General features: G+C 35.1%; 3 protein-coding genes and 2 non-coding genes across 8 annotated transcripts; 4 read left to right on the top strand and 1 right to left on the bottom strand.

Moving 5' to 3' along the window:
* Positions 1 to 394: 394 nt before the first annotated feature.
* Positions 395 to 6,277, top strand: LOC111795496 (serine/threonine-protein kinase SRK2I-like). Of its 3 annotated transcripts, XM_023677955.1 has the most exons (10): positions 395 to 863; positions 1,800 to 1,874; positions 1,981 to 2,082; positions 2,173 to 2,226; positions 2,368 to 2,460; positions 2,920 to 3,012; positions 4,164 to 4,268; positions 4,351 to 4,449; positions 4,667 to 4,744; positions 5,422 to 5,557. In XM_023677955.1, the coding sequence occupies exons 1-9, from the start codon at positions 687 to 689 to the stop codon at positions 4,700 to 4,702; spliced, it is 834 nt and encodes a 277-aa protein (XP_023533723.1). In that variant the 5' UTR covers positions 395 to 686; the 3' UTR covers positions 4,703 to 4,744; positions 5,422 to 5,557. The 3 variants fall into 3 exon arrangements, with proteins under 3 accessions (XP_023533723.1, XP_023533721.1, XP_023533722.1); XM_023677953.1 differs by lacking the exon at positions 4,667 to 4,744 and having other exon boundaries at positions 5,422 to 6,277; XM_023677954.1 differs by lacking the exon at positions 5,422 to 5,557 and having other exon boundaries at positions 4,667 to 4,903.
* A 5,236-nt stretch (positions 6,278 to 11,513) lies between these two features.
* On the top strand, positions 11,514 to 14,577 carry LOC111796142 (L-ascorbate oxidase homolog). Of its 2 annotated transcripts, none has more exons than XM_023678851.1 (8): positions 11,514 to 11,669; positions 11,737 to 11,846; positions 12,005 to 12,275; positions 12,380 to 12,447; positions 12,525 to 12,896; positions 12,977 to 13,342; positions 13,487 to 13,565; positions 14,265 to 14,577. In XM_023678851.1, exons 1-8 carry the CDS (start codon positions 11,517 to 11,519, stop codon positions 14,460 to 14,462), a joined length of 1,617 nt encoding a protein of 538 aa, XP_023534619.1. In that variant the 5' UTR covers positions 11,514 to 11,516; the 3' UTR covers positions 14,463 to 14,577. The 2 variants fall into 2 exon arrangements, with proteins under 2 accessions (XP_023534619.1, XP_023534618.1); XM_023678850.1 differs by having other exon boundaries at positions 11,517 to 11,669; positions 12,380 to 12,476; positions 12,548 to 12,896.
* Positions 14,578 to 15,244: 667 nt separating this feature from the next.
* TRNAS-UGA lies at positions 15,245 to 15,326 on the top strand. The gene has a single exon. It is a non-coding gene; the product is annotated as a tRNA-Ser (tRNA).
* A 551-nt stretch (positions 15,327 to 15,877) lies between these two features.
* Positions 15,878 to 15,959, top strand: TRNAS-UGA. The gene has a single exon. It is a non-coding gene; the product is annotated as a tRNA-Ser (tRNA).
* A 4,106-nt stretch (positions 15,960 to 20,065) lies between these two features.
* LOC111794731 (calmodulin-like protein 1) lies at positions 20,066 to 21,047 on the bottom strand. The gene is made up of 2 exons (XM_023676856.1): positions 20,794 to 21,047; positions 20,066 to 20,664 (listed from the first exon to the last, which is right to left on the bottom strand). The coding sequence occupies exons 1-2, from the start codon at positions 20,959 to 20,961 to the stop codon at positions 20,245 to 20,247; spliced, it is 588 nt and encodes a 195-aa protein (XP_023532624.1). The 5' UTR covers positions 20,962 to 21,047; the 3' UTR covers positions 20,066 to 20,244.
* Between the last annotated feature and the right edge of the window lie 2,527 nt (positions 21,048 to 23,574).

Below are 23,574 nucleotides of genomic sequence, written 5' to 3'. Positions count from 1 at the left end.
TATTCAAGTCTGAAAATACTTCCTTATTGGAGAACCATAGGAAAATTATTTAGGTATATTAAGAATTTAGGTATATTAAGAATAAATGATTAGTTATTATTATTATTATTATTATTATTATTTTGCATGGAAGAAAAAGAAGAGATAAAAAGTATAAGCAATCCCAACGTGGGCGCTACCGCATTAGATTATAGCACTTAACGGCTGGACACTTTGGGTTCACGTGAGTTTACCGGAATTATCCAAATAAAGGACATTTTAGGAATTTACACCCAAAAGAANGCAGGAGGAATGGTCAATTTCATTGGACAATGGACAAAGCCAACTTGAGTCAAAACGTCGTCGTAACACTCACCTATGACTATTTCCCATTAAACGACACGCCTTCATCTTCATCCTGCGTCAAACTAAAAATATCCCAATTCTTCAAAATAAAATATCCTCTCTGCAACATTATTTAAAATTTCTCCGTTCAATCTCCACAGGTATTAATCCGTCGCCGATCAACTCCCTCTTCCTCCGAATTCACTCACCATCCTTCGCAGTTCAACGGAGAATTCATCCCACCGGTGAACCTCCGATACGAGCTTCCACGACCCCTGACTCCGATCCACTGAAACCTTTCCTTCTATTTCGTCCCGACCTTTCCATTCCTCTCGTATGTGATCGAATTTTCGCCTTCAAGAATGGATCGGTCGACGATTACTGTGGGGCCGGCCATGGATATGCCGATTATGCACGACAGTGACCGCTATGATTTCGTCCGAGATATCGGCTCTGGGAATTTTGGGGTTGCCAGGCTGATGAGAGACAAACATACTAAAGAGCTTGTCGCTGTCAAGTATATTGAGCGAGGCGATAAGGTCTATACTGGATTCTGAGTTAACTCTTTTCTTTTCTTACTGGTTTTACATAAGCTTTTGGAGCTCAGTCTTTCACTTGTTGTAACCTTTTAATCTATTTAAGGAAATTTAGGTTTTAGCTTTTGTTGTTCTTCTTGAGCGTTTTTATCTTCCATTGCTAGTGTGACTTACAGTTGTTTGTTCTGTTCTGTTCTACTTTTAAGTTTTAATCATTGGGTGCTTTTATGGCTCTTTTTTTTCCTTTTGAACTCGCACAAGCATCTTGTGATTGGGTGCTTTTCTTTTTCATCTGTTACTTGCCAATTTGAAATATCTCTATTTGGATTTTGGGGTTTGCCTTGGCACAACTCTGCTTTCTTTTTATTTCTTTACTCTTTTTGTATTTTGGGAAATTTCTTTTTTAACTTGAGAACTAGCTGTAGTGATTGATGCGTATAAGGATGAAGTATTTGTTCTTTTTTGTTTTTCCCGTAAACTGGGAGTGAGAAGAGGAACTATGTTTTTGTTCAGGTCTTTTTTCTTTCCCATTCAAAATCTATATTTAAAAAAAAAAAAATCTGAAAATTTATATGAAATGCTAGCGAGAGTGACATAAGTTTGTAATTTAATGCTCCTAGCTGTTTCCATCTTTCTTTACCTATCATAGCTCATGTATTTCATGCATGAACTTGCTATATTTGAATCTGTTGAGTTCGTTGACTGGTGTTCTTCTTTAGGACTGGCATGTTCTTTTATATAAATAATTGAGCTACTGAATTACGAGAGAACAGAACACAAGATAAATCCACCGTAAAACTTGTATCTAGAAACTAAAATCTTCAAAGACAATTTCACTTGGGATTGTGTTAATTCCAATAGTTAGTGGGCAAGTTCTCAATCAAATGCTATGAGGATTATGTTTTTCTTCTTAATTCTTATGAAGCTGTCGTCTTGTAGATAGATGAAAATGTTCAGCGAGAAATCATCAATCACAGGTCCCTGAGGCACCCTAACATAGTCAGGTTCAGAGAGGTAGTCTAATTCCAACTTTATTGCTTTTTTGTTTTTTCTCTATTTTTTTTTAACTTAAGTATCATTGACTTCTTTCGATCTCTGGGTACTCCTGCCATGGATAAAGGTCATCTTGACGACTACCCATCTTGCAATTGTAATGGAATATGCATCTGGAGGAGAGCTCTTCGAGCGCATTAGCAACGCAGGACGCTTTAGTGAGGATGAGGTCTTGATTTTTTTAAATTTACATTTTGTTTCTTATGATTATCATCATTTACTCTTGTTCCGGAATTGATCTCTTATCATCCTGGTGTAGGCTCGCTTCTTCTTTCAGCAGCTTATATCAGGAGTCAGCTTCTGCCATGCCATGGTACTTGAACGGTTATATGAATCTTCAATCCTTATCATCTTCTTTTCTACATCCTATCCCTGGAAGGCAGTGGAAACTTTTTGTTATTGTTTTTTTTTTATAAAAAAAATTAATTTCTTTTACTTGCTTTAATTGGTGAAGCAAGTGTGTCACCGGGACTTGAAGTTGGAGAACACTTTACTGGATGGTAGTCCAGCCCCTCGTTTAAAAATATGTGACTTTGGCTACTCAAAGGTATAATTTGTCTGTTTCCAATTGCAATTTAGTATCTTTGTTTAAATTACATGACTTTGTAGCTGATACTTAATCTTTATTCCTTCGGGGTATTTTTTTCTTTGCAACTAAGATATATTTGTTCATTTGTATGGAATGCCTTTCTGTTTTGCCCCTTCTTGTACATGACTTAAATCTTAAGGAAATTTTCTGGTTTAGATGACAGCTAACTTTATCTTTCTCTTGAAGGTTGATGTGCTCTTTTAATCCTGTTTATACACCTGTGCTAGACACGATTTGAATCTAGATTTAGTTCATGGCTGCGGAGGGTTTGTGGTAGGGTAGTCTGATTTGAACTTATTGATTGACTTTATTTTCTATTTAGTCTCTATGAAAAGATTGTCACGTTGAATCAATTTTCAAATGATTGCTTTGGGGCATCCTCATGATTGAATAACTGATATTCTTTATATTCTTCAGTCATCAGTGCTTCATTCACAACCAAAGTCAACTGTGGGGACACCTGCATATATTGCTCCAGAAGTGCTATTAAGGCAAGAATATGATGGCAAGGTAAGATTCTTCTAGATTACTTCTGGTGACCTTCAATGTGGTCTCTGATGTTTCCATTTGATGGATTCATGAATTCTTTACTGACTACTGGACAACAGTTTGAAAATCTGACATGTTTTCCTGCATGCTATTCTCAACCTAGCCAACTAGAGTACTTGCATTAGTTGGACACTTTTTAATTTAGTGACAGTGTAAATTGGTTGCGTTCTTCTTTTTGTCTGTTTTTCCAATTCTCAAATCATCAAGATAAGTTGTTGGCTCCTTCATATTTAATTGGACGAGGGCATTGCAGGGCCACTTGTATGGCCAAAAAGTTTAGTCCAGTGATTGAATTTTTTTATTAGGAACTTCACTGATGGCAGAAGAATAACCTCTCAATATTTGCATCATAGAAGTAGGCTCAATCAAGAGATTTTGAAGATGCTATATGTACTTCTACTTCAAGCTGTCAAATTTTCCAGGGAGTAGCTTGCTGTTTGATCTCTACCACCTTATCATTGGATGGGTGATCTTTTTTAAACTTTTCTTCTTCTCTCTTTTATTTAGATATGAGTTGGGGAATGGTGGTCTTCAACTCACATACTCCCCCCCCCCNAACACAGAAAAATAGCCCAAGACTATAGGACCTTGGAAAAAAGCCAAAAGCCTCTACGGAGGAGGCTCCAATTAGTTTAAATAAGAATAAAGGATAATTACAATCCAAAAGGGGGGTATTTCTCGTCAAAGACAAACCACTCCCCCGTGACAACTAATCTGACTGCTTTATTGGGGCTGTTATTTTAATATTAGCATGAAACTCTGTTACAATTGTATTTATTCTCATATTTGTAAATCATGGCTCAATCTTTTCTGAAAAACTGAACATGCTACGTGAATTTTTATTCTAAGCTTAAATTTATATTATACTATTCATAGAATCTTGTCGTGCTTTGGAATTACACATTAGGGTAGGCTGTATCAAAGCGTATCAACAGTTTTTTTTTTTCTTCATCATTCATTCCATCTTGTCAATTTAACTTGTACTCTCTCAGTAAGTAAAGTACTCACTGAACAACATGTTTACCATTAAACGTCGTGTATCACATTACATCTAAGCTAGAAGATAGTAGACTTTAAAAGGCATTTTATCTTGATTCCCTATGAAACATCAGACTGCAGATGTATGGTCATGTGGAGTGACCCTCTATGTAATGCTTGTCGGAGCCTATCCTTTTGAGGATCCTGATGAACCGAAGGATTTCCGAAAGACAATACAAGTATGGGAGATGACCCTACTAATATTTTGTTACTCTCAGTTGAAAATGCATAAGCTCAAGCTTTTCTATCGGTCCATTGCAGAGAATCCTAAGCGTGCAGTATGCTATTCCAGATTGTGTACAAATATCTCCCGAGTGTCGCCATCTGATATCAAGGATTTTTGTGGCAGATCCTGCAACGGTATGACTAAAAACTAAATTTGTTTGTTTATGCTACAGTAAGGAGTATTTATTATTCTTATTTTGAAATCCGGGTTCTGCTGATTCTTCAAATTATCTCAATTTGATCATATTTCTGCAATATCTCTTTGAAGGCCCCAATACTGGGATTTCTATGCACATGCTTTTAATGTGAGGCCTTAAATATTAACGCTAACTGATTTTAACTTTTCTTTAAGTCGCCCTGCTGGTTTACCTGGGATGTTTTGGATTGATTGATTTACCCTTGTCTGAAACTTTGGACTCATCATGTCCAGGTTAGTAGCTTTATTTGAACGACCTCCCTTACTTCATTTTGACCTAACCACTTTGTTTACTTGAGTGACTCTTCTTTCTTTCAAACTTGATATTGCACTACCCTGAACTCTAAGAACTTGTTTGACAAGTTATTTTCAAAATTCGTTTTTCATTTTGTTTTCCAAATTGTTTTTAATGACCTGTACGTTATTATCAACGAACTCATTGAGGGAGATCAACTCCATTTACTCCAAAACTCAAGTCATCCATGAAGACACTTGAGACTTGAGAGAAACTAGAAAAAACTTCTATGAACGGTTACCTAAACTTATATCCTCAAATTTTCATTACATTTGTGTTCTAATAATCAGATAGCTATTTGACAACTGTTTCCAAAGGAGTCCTAAGTTTCTGAATAATTTTAAGATAGTGATTTGATTCCAAGACTCGTCTTTTCAATAAGACGTAGACATTTGCAGACTAAAATCATTATGGTTGATGTAGTAAGTCTAGTGACCGTATGATTTTGGGACTTGACCTTTTGCCATTTTTTGTTGTGGATTGGAATCGAAGCAGTTTTAGTTGTCTTTTGAAATTGCTATCTATGTAGTTGTATATTGTTCAAGTTTCAGCATCTTCCATCTCATCCAACAACGGATCATATTTACTCTCTTTCATGTGTTAATATACCTGACAGAGAATCACTATTCCTGAGATCAAGAACCATTCCTGGTTTTTGAAGAATCTCCCATCAGACTTGATGGATGAAAACACAATGGGAAATCAATTTGAAGAGCCTGATCAACCAATGCAGAGTCTCGATACAATAATGCAGATAATTGCTGAGGCTACAATACCAGCAGTTGGTTCACATGGCCTTACCTACATGGCAGATAACTTTGACATGGACGATGACGATGACATGGATGGTCTAGATTATGAATCTGATCTTGATATAGAAAGCAGTGGCGAGATAGTGTATGCAATTTGACAATTGATACTGAGGCGCCGAAACAAAGAATTATGGGACTGGTTCTGACTTTCAAAGAATTTGTTTAGAGGAAGAACATTAGCTTGTTCTCATCCATTTGTAGGTTATCTTTACAAGTGCTTTTTGCTACCCCTGGATTCACACGCTCCTTTGGATTGTGCCACGTCAATAAAACACAGCTCTTACCCCGCGTAGTCGAAAATGATTTAAAAGGCGACGAACAATGAAGAAGATAGGATTGGATGAAAGTGCAATGCTGTTCAAAGTCGGGATATCTGATCTGATCTGATCTGTTTCTTCTTTTTTCCTTTTTTTGGTGCTATTGCCTTTGACATTGACCTGTATTTGTTTCTGGTTGTTAACTTGCATGAATTTATGTATTCTGTACAAAAGTTTTAGACTTTCTCTTTTTTGATTTTCCCCTTTCTTGATGATAAGTTAAGAGGCCTTCTGTTTTGACAGGACGGAGAAGTCCCATGTAGTTCATGTCCATTAGATAGAGGTATTGGAAGAAATAGATGAATTTTGGTTGATCAAATAAAGACCCCTTTAGATTGCTGTAGGTCGTGGATTACTCAGCTTTCAGCTAACTTATATGATGTTTAATACAAATTTGAAAATACTTGTTTCAATGCATTATTATCTCAAATGCATTTCCACAAATCCATTTGGTGTCATACAACATTTTTTATATTAATTATAGCACAAAAACTAAACTATATAAATTAAAACAATTTTTTTAAAACTTAGAATCCAAATTTCACATAATGATCGTAAAAAAAGGGTTATCTAGGAATAGCATGCATAGCTTAATAGCAAGAAATTCATACACACATATATATATATCCAGCAAAGCTTGCATAGCTTAATAAGCAAGAAATTCATACATATATATACATATATATATGTATATATATATATATATTATTATTATTACTACTTGAAACCAGGAAAATTAGATGGAGAAGGTGAGATCTCAAGGAGCCATTGGAACTAAGAATTCCAAGACACATGCAATTAAATTCCTTTCATGTGTCCAACTCATTGGATTATATCAAAGTCAATCAATCAATCTCTTTACATTTTGTTCTTCATTGTTCATTGTTAAATTAATACTTTTCTTTTTGAAGGGGAAAAAGGAAACGTAGGATACAAATTTTTATAAATATTTGACCAAAATCTCTCTAGATTAATGTTTTATTTTAAAATTTGTAAAGTACAAACTAAGGGACATTGGTGGATGTATTACATTAGTCTAAAAAATTTAATTATTTTTATGGAAGAGAAAGTGTTGACTTTTGTATGCTTCAACCACACCTTATTGTTTTGTATGACAATAACAATTTTCTAATATTTGTATTTGTAGATCAAGAGTAAACTTTTCAAATCATTCAAATAGATTCTAAATAGAAAAGTAAAATATATGGTAAAAATTGAAGGGTAAAATATTACGTAGCTGTAACTTATCATCAAAAATCAAGTAAATTCAATCAACATGAATGTGGAATATGGCAATAGTGTGATTGGTTCAATTGTGATTTTTTTTATGACAATCAATATTACTATATATATTATATGTACTGCTTTTGTTCAATATAACCAATAATATATTAATTTATAATATACGATCCAAGTACACATGTACTTATACATGATATATGACAATGAAAGTAATCACACATTAAGGTGGATGTAACGGCTTTACTCTTTTAGTAAAATAAGACGATTACTATGCATGAAAAATCATTAATACACTTCACAAATATGAACCGTTTGAATATTTATAAATATTCAGTAAGTGACTTTACGGTTGGGGTAAACAAAAGAGAGGCGGTTGGGGATGTTGCACGCGTGCATGCCGAATATCCTGTTTTACTTGCTTTCATGTATAGTCAGGTCTTACCATTCTTGTCATATCAACGTGGGGGTGCACGACTATTCACTAAAATCATGTCTACACCTGCTAGGATTAAAATGACAAAAATGAGCTATAAGTGATATGCTATCAAAGTTGTTGTTGCTGCTTATTTGCTTTTAGCCTATTGACACTTTTTTACTAAAAAATTATTTTCAATGCTTTTTCTTGCTCAAGTTTTCTAAAATACTTTCTATCAAATGGTACAAATGTGCAATCAAATGTCCAAATTATTTGCTACTTATGATTTCCATGCGGTTGTTTTGTTTGCCGAATTGGAAAAAGTGTTGTATAATCATTGTCCTACTGCCACATGACTGTGACAAGTGGTATCAAGTAGTCAACTCCTTGAATCATAGTAATCAAACATGTTCGCTACAAAAGAACTGGACAAGCCCCAGACTGACTGATTGATGGAGATTGAAGATATGGTGCTTTACCTAAGTGAAGTTCCTGATGCAGTGGAGCTTTTGGAGTCTCACAAGAATGAGATTGCCGCTAAAGCTGACATAATCGAAAAAATGGTATGCCACCAAGAACAATGCCAATCCGTGAGTTAGTGATTTAGGTCGAGGCCCTAGAAGACATGGCCACAACTGCTAGTGGCTTCGAGCGTGAGGATGACTCGATGTAAGAACGTATCGAGGGCCTAGAAAATACCCAACAAGCGATTGTTCAAATGGTCTCAGAAATGTTTGAGGATCTAAGATTGTTCCTTGGAGTAGTTAGGATTGAATTGGAAGATTTGAGCGCCAAACTAAACCTCACCATGAGAGCGGTGGGGAACCAAATCCCAGCTGGGGATGTAGTCCAATTAACAAGGTAAAGGTCCTAGAGCCCAAGCCTTTTTGTAGGGTTTGAGATGCCAAGACTTTAGAAAACAATATGGTGGCAGAAGAAGTGAAAGTCATGTTGGCAACAATTCATTTAGTCGACGATGCAAAGTTGTGGTGGAGATCCACGTACATAGTCATTTAAGATGAACGATGTATTGTAGACATTTGGGAGAGTTTAAAACAAGAAATATGCTCTCAATTCTTTTCGAATAATATTGAGATAATCGTAAGAAGAAAGTTAAGGAAGTTGAGGCATACTGACAATATCTGAAACTATGTTAAGTAGTTTTTTGGGCTTATATTAGATATTGGTCATAAAGACAAGGTCTTCAATTTTGTTGAGGTGCTGAAGTAGTAGGTGAAGATCAAACTCTATGAACAAAGAGTCCATGACCTTTCCACGGCCTATGCTACAGTCATACGACTGTTTGACTTTAGTTGTGATCAAACCCAAGGTGGGGTGTAATAAAAATTATCAACCTAACTCCAAAGGGTGGGAAGCGATAGACTTGAAGGCAGAGGAGGAGCATGCAAGTCCTCCCAATACAGTAGAACTCTATCGTGAAGACCTCACAGCTAGAACAATCACAATCAAGGCCCCTTGTCTTGCTTCATATGCAAAGGGGGCCACCAAGAAACTGAATGCCCAAAAAGGCATCACTCTATGCCTTCCAAGCGAAATTTTGAATGAACTCAGAAGTTGAGTATGAGACAGTGAAAGTTGAAACACCGCTAGTTGAAAGCATTGAACACCCCCGCATGAAGTCCCTAAAGCACTTGTCTACTCTTTAGAAGAGAGTGGAAGAGATAGAAGAGCTAGTGGAAAGCGATATTATGTATGTCGAGACCTGGGTTAACCATAGAGCGGCCAAGAATACTATAGTTGACTTTAAGCCACCCGCAACTTCTTGACGGAAACTAAAATGAACGCTTGAGAATCTTTAACATCGAGATAAATGATAGATAAAAGACATCAATTCAACAACCCTACTTGTCTTAGGAGTTGCAAAGAGAACATCGATTAAGCTAGAGACTTGGAGTGGACAAACTGACTTTGTGATTGTCAAAATGGATGACTTTGACATTATGTTAGGGATGAATATTATGCTGGAACACAAAGTCATTCCCATGCCTCTAGCAAAATGCTCAGTAGTAACGAGGTTTAACCCAACAATCATTCAAACTAACACTAGTCAACCAAAAAGGATGAAGATGATGTTATCAATATAGTTGAGAAGGGATCTTAGCCCTGATGAACTTACTCTCGTTGCCATTGTTATAGTTGACGAGGGGAGCTCGAATGAGTTAACTCGAACATAAGCCTCTCTACAAAAGACTACAAAGTCAAACAAAGGATTTATCTCCACCAGGGCATATAGATCACGAGATTGATTTTATGTGGGGGGTGAGATCGCCTACTAAAAATATGTGTCATACGACTTAACTGAGCTAATTGAATTTCACAAATAGCTAAATGACTTGTTGAAAGTTAGGTACCCGCAGAGACTCTTGTCCATGGTCACCCAAATGTTGGGGAGAGATTCGAAACCAGAACCTCTGCTGAATGGGGGAGACTGAGACCAACTATAATTACAAAGCGAAGAAAGAGAAGAGACCATTGATATAATCATTACATGCAAGTCATCATTCATAATTACAGTTGGGTCAAAAATCCGTTTTACTTTTGTATTATATCTTTTACCTAAAATACTACTAATTCTTTGATGAATAATTTATTTATGATTCAATCATAAACTAAGTTACTCTCGGGCCAATGAGAGGAAAAAGTTTCACTATTCAAGTTTTGAAATCAACACTCGAGAATTACTCTTCTACTTTTCTATATGGGAATACGTGAATTTCATTTCGTAAAATTATGTTTCCAACTCTCTATTCAGTCAAGTTTTCAAAATGATAAATATATTAAATTGGCTCTAAAACTCATTTTCATCCATGCAAATAAAAGGACAAGTCGCAAAGTTTACAACTCACTCAAAGACTGAGTCACATATGATCATCTTATGAAATATCAATATTCTCAATTAACTAATTTATACAAAGAGATTAAATACTTCGTGACCTAATCTTATACAAACTCATTGTATATAATATCTCGCTCATATGTATCCACATGAACGAACTGGATCAAATCATTCGAAATGGTATATTTTAATATCAACAAAGACCAAATTAGAGTTAACCTTGAACAGAGGAGAGTGAAGAGTGAACCAATAATTTATGAGCAATTTTTTTCTTTTTAAAGAGAATATTTATAATATTTGTTTATGTGATTAAGGTATGTGCAATAATTAATGAGGATCCCTCCCCGGCTGCGCCAATCCCGTTGGCTGCTTGCTTAGCTTTGTAGCAGCCCCACCCAACTGGGCCACCGACATATCCAGTAGCCACTCACTTCGCTTGTAATCCATGCATTACCAACTTCATTTTCACTCTTTAATTAATATGTTTTGGATCTCACACAAATGCATATTTATATAAACAATATTATGTTTAATTAATAATATCTTAATTATGTTTATAAATTTTGAAAAAAGAAAAAAAAAAAAGAAAGTAGAAGGTGAAAGATAATATAAGGGTATGTATGCAAATAAGAGGTAATTAAGAAGCATGAAATCCGCCGGTTACAAATGTATGAGCTCGTGAGGGTTCTGCTCATTCCTTAAACCAAACTCTACACTCTACACTCTTCTCCATAAACCCTTCCTTTTTCCATAAATAATATAACCATTCTCTACTCATCCCTTCACTTCTTCCTCTCCATCTTTCCTCTCTCTCTCTCTCGTTCTCTAGGTATCGTTTTCTTTTCTCCATCTTCTGCTATGCTCGTTATTCGTCTTCTGAGTCTTGTCATCTTCAAGCTTTTTTCTCTCCCGCTACTCTTAGCTGGGAGATCAGAGCCTGAAAATGAGTGACAGAATTTTACGTTCTAACTTGTTAGAGTACTCGTAAATATTGGATTTGATTTGGTTTGAGTGTTGAAAACTAATTAGTTTGTGTTGTGTGAAGCTTGTGGCAGGGGAATATCGAAAATGAGGGAGGGCAATTTGGTAAATTTGATCTTGGGGATTATATTGGCTTGTTGCACTTTGAGTACGTATTGGGTGAATGCAGAAGACCCGTATAGATATTTCACATTTCAAATCACGTACGGCACACGTGCTCCCCTTGGTGTTCAACAAAAGGTTTCATTCTCAACCTTCCTCTATTCCTCTCTCTCTATATATATTCTCATTTATCTCTTTTGTATAGGTAATTCTTGTGAACGGGCAATTTCCAGCCCCAAGGATCGAGTGTGAGACAAATGACAACATAATTGTAAATGTCATTAACAAGCTCGATGAGCCTTTCCTCTTTACTTGGTTAGTGTTTAAAACATTGTTATTTATGATATCAAATATTTGCACGTGAATCTAGGATTATTATTAGGCGTGTCATGTTCATCTCTTTGAGATTCAATTTCTCATATTATTATCGAACTTATCCTATTATAAATAATTAATAATCTCCATAAATTTAGGAGTGGAATCAAGCAAAGGAGAACATCGTGGCAAGATGGAGTGCTAGGAACCAATTGTCCAATCCCTCCAAACTCGAATTGGACATACAAATTCCAAGTTAAGGATCAAATTGGAACCTTCACATACTTTCCTTCCATCAACTTCCAAAGGGCAGCCGGTGGCTTCGGAGCCTTTGTGATCCAACCTAGAAGTGTCATAACAACTCCTTACCCTATTCCCAACGGCGAGGTCGACCTTCTGATCGGCGATTGGTACAACACCGACCATAAGGTAATTTCCTTCTCGATCTACATTTCATCTATGAAAATATTAAATTATGAATTTAGAAATGAGAATTTAAACGTTTGAACTATTTGTTTTATCATATCATGCAGACGTTACGTAAGAAATTGGAATCCGGAGTTCAGCTCCCTCTACCTAACGGTCTTCTCATAAATGGAAAGTCGAGTACAACACTAGTTCTTAAGAAAGGTAACATCCAAAGAGTTGCACTTGTAAACCTTAGAGACATTGTTAAAGTACTAAACTTTATGTTTTTGTAGGGCTAACATACAAGTTAAGGATATCAAATGTTGGGATAGCAACATCAATAAACTTCAGAATTCAAGGACATTTAATGACACTCGTGGAGGTTGAAGGAGCACACACCATGCAAGAGACATACGAGTCATTGGACATTCATCCAGGCCAATCCGCCGCTGTTTTAGTGTCTCTCAAGAACATAGCATCCAAGAGCTATTACTTTGTGGCCTCTACTCGTTTCACAAAGCCAATTCTGAATGCCATTGGAATCCTTAAATATGAAGGCTCTACTACTCCTCCTTCCAAGCCTTTGCCCATTGGACCAACCTACCACCTTCATTGGTCCATGAAACAAGCGCGGACTATAAGGTTTTAACATCCCATATTTTTCTAAACGCTATCATCATTTGGTTACTCAAATGGGGTTGATTTTGTTTGGAATTGAACAGGCTAAATTTGACGGCAAATGCAGCAAGGCCAAACCCACAAGGGTCGTTCCATTATGGGAACATAACGGTGGTGAGGAGGCTGATAATAGAGAACTCATTGACAAAGATAAAAGGAGCTCTTCGTTGTGCGGTTAACAATGTGTCTTATGTTGATCCACCAACGCCATTAAAGTTGGCTGATTGGTTCAAAATCCCTGGCGTTTTTGATATCAATACCTTCACTGATACCCCAACTTCTCGACCTGCGATGCTTGGTGTCTCGGTTGTTAATATTACTCTTCATGATTTTGTGGAAATTGTGTTCCAAAACAAAGAAAGCACTGTCCAATCTTGGCATTTTGATGGAACCAGTTTCTACGTTGTTGGGTATGTTCTTTTTATTGTTTTTTTTTTTCGTAAATTTTTAAATATATATATATATATATTTTTTAGTTTTTAGAAATTTTCAAATATGGAAAATTAAAATTAAAATGATCATAACTCATGACCTTTATGTTTATATTTTTTTAGATATGGTTCGGGTGTTTGGACATATAACATGAGAAAACGCTATAATTTAGTGGATGGTATCTCAAGACACACTGTTCAGGTAATTTTAACTTGCCCATGTCATTTATTTCATTGTAGATTCATATTTAAATTTGTAGGTTTAGATTAGAATAGGTTGTTATACATCTCATTGTTTTAAATAATGTTGTATTGCTCTTATTTTCTCTAAATTTCAGTTATTTCGTATTTAAGCACGTAAGACCATGATTGTGTTTTCGAGAGAAGAAGTTGTTTTAAACGTTTTTCGAAGTTTATCTTTAAATAATATTCATTTTTAAGAATTATATTCTCACATTAGAGATGAACATGAGACGTAGTAGCGACTCTGAGTAGGTAGAAATTTAGTGTCGTTACATGAGAAAACATTATAATTCAGTGGATGGTATCTCAAGACACTAATTTTAGCTTGCACATATCATTTATTTGATTCAACACTAATTTTAGCTTGCACATATCATTTATTGGAGAGCATGGATTAGTTAATTAATATTATATATATATATATATATATATATATATATATTTTTTTTTTTTTAATTTTATTTTATTTACTTTTCTCGCTTTATTAAGAGGTTAAGTTAATAGAATAGTATCGAAAATCAAATCATGCTCGATAAGGATTTGAATCTACAACATGAATTGTAGAGATTCACGTATCCTATAAATTATCGAACTAAATAGAATATTATAAAATAAAATTTATATAAAGAAGAGATTGATTGGGGTTATGTTTGGACAGGTATATCCAAGGTCTTGGACTGCAATATTGGTGTCATTAGACAACAAGGGTATGTGGAATATGAGGTCTACAGTATGGTGGAGAAACTATTTGGGTCAGCAATTGTACTTTAAGGTATGGAATGATGAAAAGAGTTTGTATACTGAGGCTGACATTCCACTCAATGCTATCAAGTGTGGCAAAGCATCCAAGTATTAATATCAACCAGCCAAGAACAGATATTAATTTCATTTCATTTCTGTGTTCAAAAGCTTTTAATTTGGTCGTTTTCTCTTTAATTAATTAGGGTTTTAATTTAATTGTCAGTCATGAGAGGGTGACTGTTAAGGTTTAGTGAAGAAGGAAGAGAGAAGAGAGGGTTTGTATTCTACTTTGTTGTTAAAATTATTTACTGTCCTTTCTAAGTTGTAATAAATCTTTAAGCAATTCCTTTCACTGGTTTAATCAGTTTTGTTTAGTCTTTAGAATCTCTAAATAAGATCTCAACAATTCACGACCCGTTAGTAGCTAATATAACTCAATTGGTCAAAGGATTCGGGTTAGGATTCGGCACCTGATGGCCCCAACATTCCCTTGCATCCCCTGGGACATGATTACATTATCTACTTTTCGCTTCTATAGAGTGAAGATTATCCCAACAAACCAACATGAGTTTAGTTATCCTATCCTCAGGACCCTTCTCATTCGAATGTTGTTTCTGTTAATTTATGTACCCCTCCTTTAACTCGATTGTCGCATAGTAACGACGATTTGAAATCCAGATTCGGCACCTGATGGCCCCGACATTTCTCCTGCATCCCATGCGACATGGTCACGTTACCGACACCTACTTCTCTCTTCTTAAGAGTGAAGACTATCCCCACAGACCAATACATGTCGTTCCAGCATGTTTTGTCCTCACCGACATGCTTCCTAGGTGTAAAATCATTAATTTGTTGGGTGTTTCGTTTACATTCGTAATTTATGCCAACAAGCGAATGGTCGATATGTCCGAGTGGTTAAGGAGACAGACTTGAAATCTGTTGGGCTTTGCCCGCGCAGGTTCGAACCCTGCTGTCGACGATTCATTTCATCAAACCTTTATTTTTAAATTTTTTTTTATGAACTAGGTCGAATAAATTAGAAATAGAATCGATAAGAAGTTACCTACTCCTCGCTTCTTAAGAGTGAAGACTATCTCCACAGACCAACACGAGTTCTTCAAGTATGTTTTGTCCTCACTCACGTGGATCCTAGGAAAACTTCCCAAGAGGTCACCCAACCATAAAAAAGAAATGCGCGCTTAACTATGAAGTTCCAATGACTGAGCTACCAAAAAGGAAGGTAGTCTCAGTTCGTTCATGTACCCCTCCTTTAACTCGATTGTCGCATAGTAACGACGATTTGAAATCCAGATTCGGCACCTGATGGCCCCGACATTTCTCCTGCATCCCATGCGACATGGTCACGTTACCGACACCTACTTCTCTCTTCTTAAGAGTGAAGACTATCCCCACAGACCAATACATGTCGTTCCAGCATGTTTTGTCCTCACCGACATGCTTCCTAGGTGTAAAATCATTAATTTGTTGGGTGTTTCGTTTACATTCGTAATTTATGCCAACAAGCGAATGGTCGATATGTCCGAGTGGTTAAGGAGACAGACTTGAAATCTGTTGGGCTTTGCCCGCGCAGGTTCGAACCCTGCTGTCGACGATTCATTTCATCAAACCTTTATTTTTAAATTTTTTTTTATGAACTAGGTCGAATAAATTAGAAATAGAATCGATAAGAAGTTACCTACTCCTCGCTTCTTAAGAGTGAAGACTATCTCCACAGACCAACACGAGTTCTTCAAGTATGTTTTGTCCTCACTCACGTGGATCCTAGGAAAACTTCCCAAGAGGTCACCCAACCATAAAAAAGAAATGCGCGCTTAACTATGAAGTTCCAATGACTGAGCTACCAAAAAGGAAGGTAGTCTCAGTTCGTTCATGTACCCCTCCTTTAACTCGATTGTCGCATAGTAACGACGATTTGAAATCCAGATTCGGCACCTGATGGCCCCGACATTTCTCCTGCATCCCATGCGACATGGTCACGTTACCGACACCTACTTCTCTCTTCTTAAGAGTGAAGACTATCCCCACAGACCAATACATGTCGTTCCAGCATGTTTTGTCCTCACCGACATGCTTCCTAGGAAAATTCACAGGACCCCTCTCATTCGGATGTAGTCTCGGTTAATTCATGTACTCCTCCTTTACTTGTTTGTCATACAATAGGTCGGTTCCATTTTGTGCACACCAACCAACTGGTTTGTAACCTAAGTCAATATGTCTTAGGTCGGAATTTTCTTATACACTCGTAAGAATCCCATATATAATTTTGATAGCAAACTACATCGCACCTGTTTTTAAGCATGTAAATCCATAAATTTATGAACTTTGAAATACATTTTTGAAATTATATTTTAATAAACATGCTCTTATCAAGTTTATGTCCTAAATTTTTAAAAATAACTCTGTCACAATGTTAGTATCAAAGGTGACGTGGATAAGAGGGTCAAAAGCCATAAATTTTGAAGATTGAAGGAAAAGAGGATGTCTACATAAAAAAATTCGGTAGGAAATCTGTGGACATGAAAGGATGTCAGATATATTCCAAGTCTCAAGAAAAACCTGATCTTTGTTGGTCAGTTGGACAACACAGGTTATACAACAACGTTGAAGAATTCGTGGAAGATTTTGAAGGGTGCTATGGTGGTAGGACGTGACACAAATTCTGGAACCTTATACACCACTGCAAGGTGTATGAACATGAATGTTGTTGCTGAGAGTGCTCCAAATTCAAGTCTATGACACAATAGACTTGGACATATGAGTGTCAAATGAATGAATATGCTGGCTCTGAAACTAGTTTGGAAGGTCTGAAATCTGTTGATATGAGTCATTGTGAGAACTGTGTTATGAGCAAATAGAAATGAGTTAGCTTCACAAAGGCTAACAGAGAATTGAAGTGTGGTTGGACATGGTCTATACAGACGTTTGAGGGTCATCTCTAGTTCCATCACTTGGCGGATCAAAGTTCTACGTCACCTTCATCGATGATTTCAGTAGGATGGTGTGGATTTATTTCATGAACCATAAGTCATATGTGTTTGTCAACTTCAAGAAGTGGAAAGCTAAAGTTTAAAATCAGATCGGCATGAAGGTCAAATGCCTAAGGCCTGACAATGTAAGAGAGTACGACAAGTTAGAGTTTAAAACATTTTGTGTAGCTGAGAGAATTAGATTAATGAGGACAGTTCCTAGTAAGGCAAAACAAAATGGCGTTGCAGAAAGAATGAACAGAACATTGAATAAGCGGACAAGAAGCTTAAAGATTTATTTTGGACTATCAAAGACATTCTGGGTTGATGCTAGTAGCCTATTTTATCAACCTGTGAATCTTCTTTTAGTTACATAACTCAAAAACTACAGATCTATCACTCAAGAAACTCCTCAGTTCTAGGTAAAATCAAAACGAGAAGTTCAGAACCTTACCTTGTTCGTTCTCGGATTTTCTTGTTGAAATTGGCGAATCCACAACCTAAACTCTTCCTTCAGCACCGAGAGGAGTCTAGATTCAAAATTTCTTGCCTTGAATTCAATCTCCAATTGCATATTCGAGGCGACCGACATCTTTGTTCTTCTTCTCTTCCAAAGCCCTAACTTCTTCTTTCTTTCTCTTTCACTCAACTTTTCGGACCCATCAAATAAGAGTAGGGGCAAAATGACCATTTTGTCCCTATGTTGACCTTAACCGTCTTTTTTTTTTTCTTCTTCTTCTTATCTTATAACTATCTCGAGCATAGTTTCCTTCTTCGTCGACTCGAGCCTCGGTCTCCTCAACCTCCTAAGCTCGGGTGTTACAGGTTCAAACCGACCTGTAGGTTTGTCGTCCTTGCTTGATTTCCCTACAGTTCCATTATGCCTGCCCTCTAACCTCCTTCGACAAAAGCCGACTCGTCTTCTCCAGCCACCACTTATTCCATAGAACTTTTCCTTGTTGAACGTGACCACCACGATCAAAAAGCCACATTCAATGTTATTAAATTCCGTGAAGTTCCCAGTTGATCAAATAGACGATTCTTCCATATTCATTTAATTACTGATGCTGTCACAAAAACAACGTATAAATTGTGGGCACAACTTGTACAGACAATTACAATAGCAGTGGTGAAGAAAAAAGTAATAAAGACAACCCAACAATACTTGTTAAGCAAGATAATGAAGCTTAAAGGACATGACATGTGATGAAGCTGAAATAGAACATACCATAGAATTGAAACCTTGATCAGAAGAGAGCATCCCAAAGGAATCATATTCCAAAGCATTAGTTGATTGCCTTATGAATGATGAGTTGTGATCTGAATCATGTATTATGACATAGAAGCTAGTAGTAGGGGTTGTTTTACAATTGATTAGAATAGGATAGAATGAGTTAACTACCATGATTACCTATTAAAAGACAAGCTAAATACAACGTCACATTTGGAAACCCGAGTTTAGCTTAGTGTTTATTATGCCTTGATTTAAACATCTTATTAGTATCAGCGTAGACAAAGTTACTTCTCTATAAGGAAAAGTTTGCTAACTTTAATAGTGAACCTATCTCGATTGATGGGGTCCACATGTATATCTAAAATAATCACAAAATGATACATATAGGTAGAACTTTGAGTTTAGATCTATTCTGTATCTCATGTGTGGAAACTAACAAGGATCTCTCAACAAGGCTTTAGGTCGTAAACTTACCCAATGAGGGAGTTAGACCATATATGTACTGAGTAGTTAGAAGCATAAGGGTTACTCCCTTCCAAAATTTGGCATGACCTTATGAGTACTTATGAGTCAATAACTAATCTTTTTGATGTAAAAATTTTTCATAATTCCTACCATAGGTCATTAGCTTTGAATAAGAATGAGGTTCTATTTCACAAATCAGGATATATAGTATCACGACTTAGGATATATAGGATCACGACTCATGCATTAATAAAGGACTAATTAGTTCTCCCTCAGTTTCTTATAAAACTCTGAGAAGCAAATGTGTTATGAGGAACCTTATGATTAAATAATACACTGAGATGAGGGCAATGATTCGCCTGATCATAATAACTTGAGTCAGCCTAGGTGAACCTCGTAGGACTCATGTTGGGTCCGAACATGAAAAAAAAAACCATAGGTTATTATATTCAAGACCCACTAGAAGCTTCGATGAGCTATTAAACTTATGGGTATTTTTCATGAGCTTAGAATTAAGATATGGTATTTAGCTATAAGTTATGATTCGATATGGTATTTAAATATGGTATTTAGCTGAGTATTTTTATATTCATTTTTTACTCTCTCTTTTTCATATGACAATTGATAAAAAATCGATGACAAGAGATTTTCAAAGCCATGCAACTATAGGAGATCAATAGACTCGAGTTCACATTTTGATTTTCATGTAGTTAGTACATTGTATGCTTATTCTAGTCTTGCTATCTTCTTTTGTATTATAAACTGAATTATTTTAAGTAATGTTATTGTATATGTGTTTTTTTATGTCTTCCCTCCCTATGACTTATGTTTTAAAAAGAAAAATTTTATCGAATTTTTGAACCTTTGCTCGAATATCGATGAAATGTCAATAACATTAGAGATATAATTTTTAAAAATTTATAAAAAAATATAAATTCATTAAAAATTCTAGTGGTTAAAATTATATTATGTTCATATTCATAATACATTTTTTCATTATATTTTACCAACTACATATTTAAAGAAGGAGAGTGAAAATTCAATAGACATCACATCCACACTATTCATTACTACTTGTAGTAGTGGCACATAACCAACACTAAGGTACCCATGATAACATTAAGGTAATCACTACAATAATAATAAGTATTTGAAGCTTAAAATTCTGTTGTCCAACATTGAACCATAGCATAGCCTCAGCCTTATGACTCCTAATGCTTAAACGAATACGTACCCATGAGGCTCGAAAACTCATCGATATCAATAAAGCCATCCCCATCCTTGTCCACACCCTTCACCATTTGGCGGCAGGCCTTCAGGGTGGTGCTCTCCCCCAATATCTTCATGATCTCCATCACCTCCTCCGCGCTTATCTTGCCATCTCCATTAGAATCATACACTTTGAAAGCGCTTTGTACGTCCCCCATCTTCACCTCCCCGCCGCTCATCGTGTACAACTCCACGAACTCCTTCAACTCCACAAATCCATCTCCATCCGCATCCACAAACTCGAACGACTTCGCCGCCTCCGCATCAGAGATCTCTTTGCTTCCCGACATCGCTCCATGCGCAGCCTTGTACTCCTCAAACGAGATCTTCCCATCTTTGTTCGTGTCAAATTTGTCAAACGCCTTTTACAAGTAAAAAATACATCTGCATTATTACGAGGCCTTTTGGGAAGCAAAAAAACAAAGCCATTTGAGCATGCAATATCATTCCACTGCGAAGAGTCGTTATTCCTAACATAATTTGGAGCTTACCCATTTGATCTCCTCCAAGTTAACACGGACATGCTTCGAGGAGGTTGAGGAGTTGGAGATGGATTTGGACCTCTGTTTAGGTTGGGTGGATGAGGGAATTTGTTTCAGTTGTCGCTTTGGTGAACAGCTTGTGAATAAGCTTAGTACGCTTCTTCCTTTGTTTTTCATCTTCTATTTTGGATGGAAACTGGAAACTGAAAAGTGTAAGTAAGTGGGGATGTTTTTAAAGGGCTTTTCAGTTTCATGTGAGCCAGTTTTTGGAGGTGACCATCAATCCCATTTATACCCAATAAAAATTAATTTATGTTTTAATCATATTTATTTATTCCTAAAAATATTATTAAATTTCCAATTTCATTCTATTATTAAACTCCTAATATATTAAACATAAATTTGAATTTTTTTTGTCTAATAAAATATTAATTTTTTAATTTTTTATACCATAATGAATAGGTGAATCATCCATTATACTTAATAAAATTGGATATGCAAGAATTTATTGGAAAAAAAAATTAAGAATTTATTAGACATTTTTAAAATAGAGAGAATTAAAAATTTCGTAAAATTTAAAAATTATACTCTTATTGACAATTAATATATATTAGTTACTTAATTGGAGCATAAATTCGCATTCATCTTTTATAAAGTAGTAAATAAAAATATATGACGTGTTTAAATAATACTAGTTAATATAAATAAATAAATTAATAAATAAATAATAAAATAAAAGGAAAGTTGCTTTTCTTAAAGTAAAGTTACTTTGTCCAAACTCCTAACTATATATATATATATATATTATTAGTTTTAACCGTTTTTTTTTTTAAGGATATTATTAAAAAAATTTAAAAGTTAGAAAAAAATATGTATATATTTTTTAAAGGAGAATTATAAATTGGAATTTTTTTTAATATTTAAAATTTTTTCGTACATATTTGACTACCACATTAATTTACAGTTTTCCATTTTAAAATAAATATATTATCTTCTAGAAGTATTTCAGTGATTTATTAAAGTGATAAAATTAATTTTAATGTATAATCTTGAAATGATTTGGGTATTTTTTTGTCTTAAAAAGTGTATCCACCACTAACAATTTTATATCGTATATAACATATTTCATTTGACTTACTATTATAAAAAGTTTAATTTTTATTTTAATGTTGTTAAATTTCATTGTAATGAAATTTGAACATATTTATGTGTGTGGTTATTATGAATGAGAATATAAGGTGAAAACTATAGTATTATAGGAATTGGAGAATCAGAACATATATTATAAATGAAAAAGTTAGGATAAAGAAAGATGATTGACATTTTAATAAACCTAAAAAAAAGAAAGGTAAGGAAAGAGATGCCTATATATTGAGAGGGAATACATTCTTATTTCATCTTTTTATGTTCCAATTGGATTTCAGATATTAATGCTATGCAATTTGAATAGCATCATCTTTCTTTCTTTTTCTCTATTGTCGAATATATATCATGTGTTCATATCGAGTACTAATTATCAAAAACATATCCAAAAAGATGCCTTTTATATTGCTTTATACTCATTTGTGTTGAAATTCGATATCGTTTACGGTACAAAATTTATTTAAGTTGTGAAAACTATATGCCATTAACTTTTAATATGTCAGAATAATTTTTTTTTTTTTTTTTTTTTATCTTTTGTAAATTAGAATATAATTTAGTTGGTTAAGATAAAAATCATTGATTACAATGTGAATGCTTCGAATCTCTTTGCGAAATTTATTTAAGAAAAGTTAGAAAACTAATGAGACTCTATATAAAGAATCAAATGTCAACTTGAATACAGTTTAATCGACACAAAACATATACTAGAAGTTTACATCTCCCGCTTAAGTATGGTTGACAGATGGTTGACAGTCGCACCACAATTTGGATAAAAATTTAAACAATACAAGACAAACGACTTTCTTTGTGATTGCAACTCTCGTTCGAAAGTTCACTAAGCTATCAAAACTCAGTGTAGCCCAGACCCATTCATGCTTGCCAGCCTCCACCTCCCAAGTTGCCCGAGTCTAAGAGTAGAAAAATTGAACAACATGTCCAGGTTATGACGGGTTTGTGCTAGACAAGAGAAGTGCTTGAAACTTCGAGATCTTCCTGTTTGGATAATTGTAGAACTTAGGTCCATACTTATTAAAACTTAGAGAAAAACTTGTGGTAACCTATTACGATAAGGATGGGATGAGCAGTTACAAGTAAGTTGGTTAATGAGTATTTTGACTCTCACTTCATTCTAATTTTCGTTTTTAGGTGATTGTTAACTACTTGTTGAGGTAAGAGAGCATTCAAGAGTTGTGCCGTACAACAAGCTTTTTTTTTTTTTTTTTATTAAAAATAAAGTTATCACTACATGCATAACATGACTAATACGTGCCGAAACATTCCTTCAAAATATTTCGTAAAAGGTGCAATGGACTTAACATTGATAATAAATCCTTTAAAACAATAATGTCATGAAATAAGAGGGCAGAATGACGTGAATGTAAATAAAATAGAAATAAGTCAGGATCTAACCTAAGGGCTACCAATCAGACATAACTGTGGCTACCTTAAATTGGTTATCGTACTCGATAAATTTCTCAGGGCACAATCCCATGGTGGATTGTGACATTCTCCCGTTGACATCGTCTCGATGATGATCTAAACTTTTGACTACTGCTAACTTGACTTGCTAAAGTTGATTGTGCTTTCGACAAGTATAAATTAACAAAGCACTTGACTTCTCTTTTGTCATATTACTTATCTTACTAC

Source organism: Cucurbita pepo, chromosome LG05 (assembly GCF_002806865.2).
Source record: "Cucurbita pepo subsp. pepo cultivar mu-cu-16 chromosome LG05, ASM280686v2, whole genome shotgun sequence".
NCBI classification, from domain to species: Eukaryota; Viridiplantae; Streptophyta; class Magnoliopsida; order Cucurbitales; family Cucurbitaceae; genus Cucurbita; species Cucurbita pepo.
Note: the sequence above shows the minus strand (reverse complement) of the source record. Positions and strands in the feature narration are given on the sequence as shown.

Bases quoted from the DNA above. Each gene is read 5' to 3' on its own strand.
- LOC111795496 (XM_023677953.1), top strand. From the start codon at position 687: ATGGATCGGTCGACGATTACTGTGGGGCCGGCCATGGATATGCCGATT. The intron at 864-1,799 runs GTCTATACTGGA...GTCGTCTTGTAG, and splicing joins ATATTGAGCGAGGCGATAAG to ATAGATGAAAATGTTCAGCG. The intron at 4,450-5,421 runs GTATGACTAAAA...TATACCTGACAG, and splicing joins TTGTGGCAGATCCTGCAACG to AGAATCACTATTCCTGAGAT.
- LOC111796142 (XM_023678850.1), top strand. From the start codon at position 11,517: ATGAGGGAGGGCAATTTGGTAAATTTGATCTTGGGGATTATATTGGCT. The intron at 11,670-11,736 runs GTTTCATTCTCA...TCTTTTGTATAG, and splicing joins CCCTTGGTGTTCAACAAAAG to GTAATTCTTGTGAACGGGCA. The intron at 13,566-14,264 runs GTAATTTTAACT...ATGTTTGGACAG, and splicing joins TCTCAAGACACACTGTTCAG to GTATATCCAAGGTCTTGGAC.
- LOC111794731 (XM_023676856.1), bottom strand. From the start codon at position 20,961: ATGAAAAACAAAGGAAGAAGCGTACTAAGCTTATTCACAAGCTGTTCA. The intron at 20,665-20,793 runs GTAAGCTCCAAA...TACTTGTAAAAG, and splicing joins ACTTGGAGGAGATCAAATGG to GCGTTTGACAAATTTGACAC.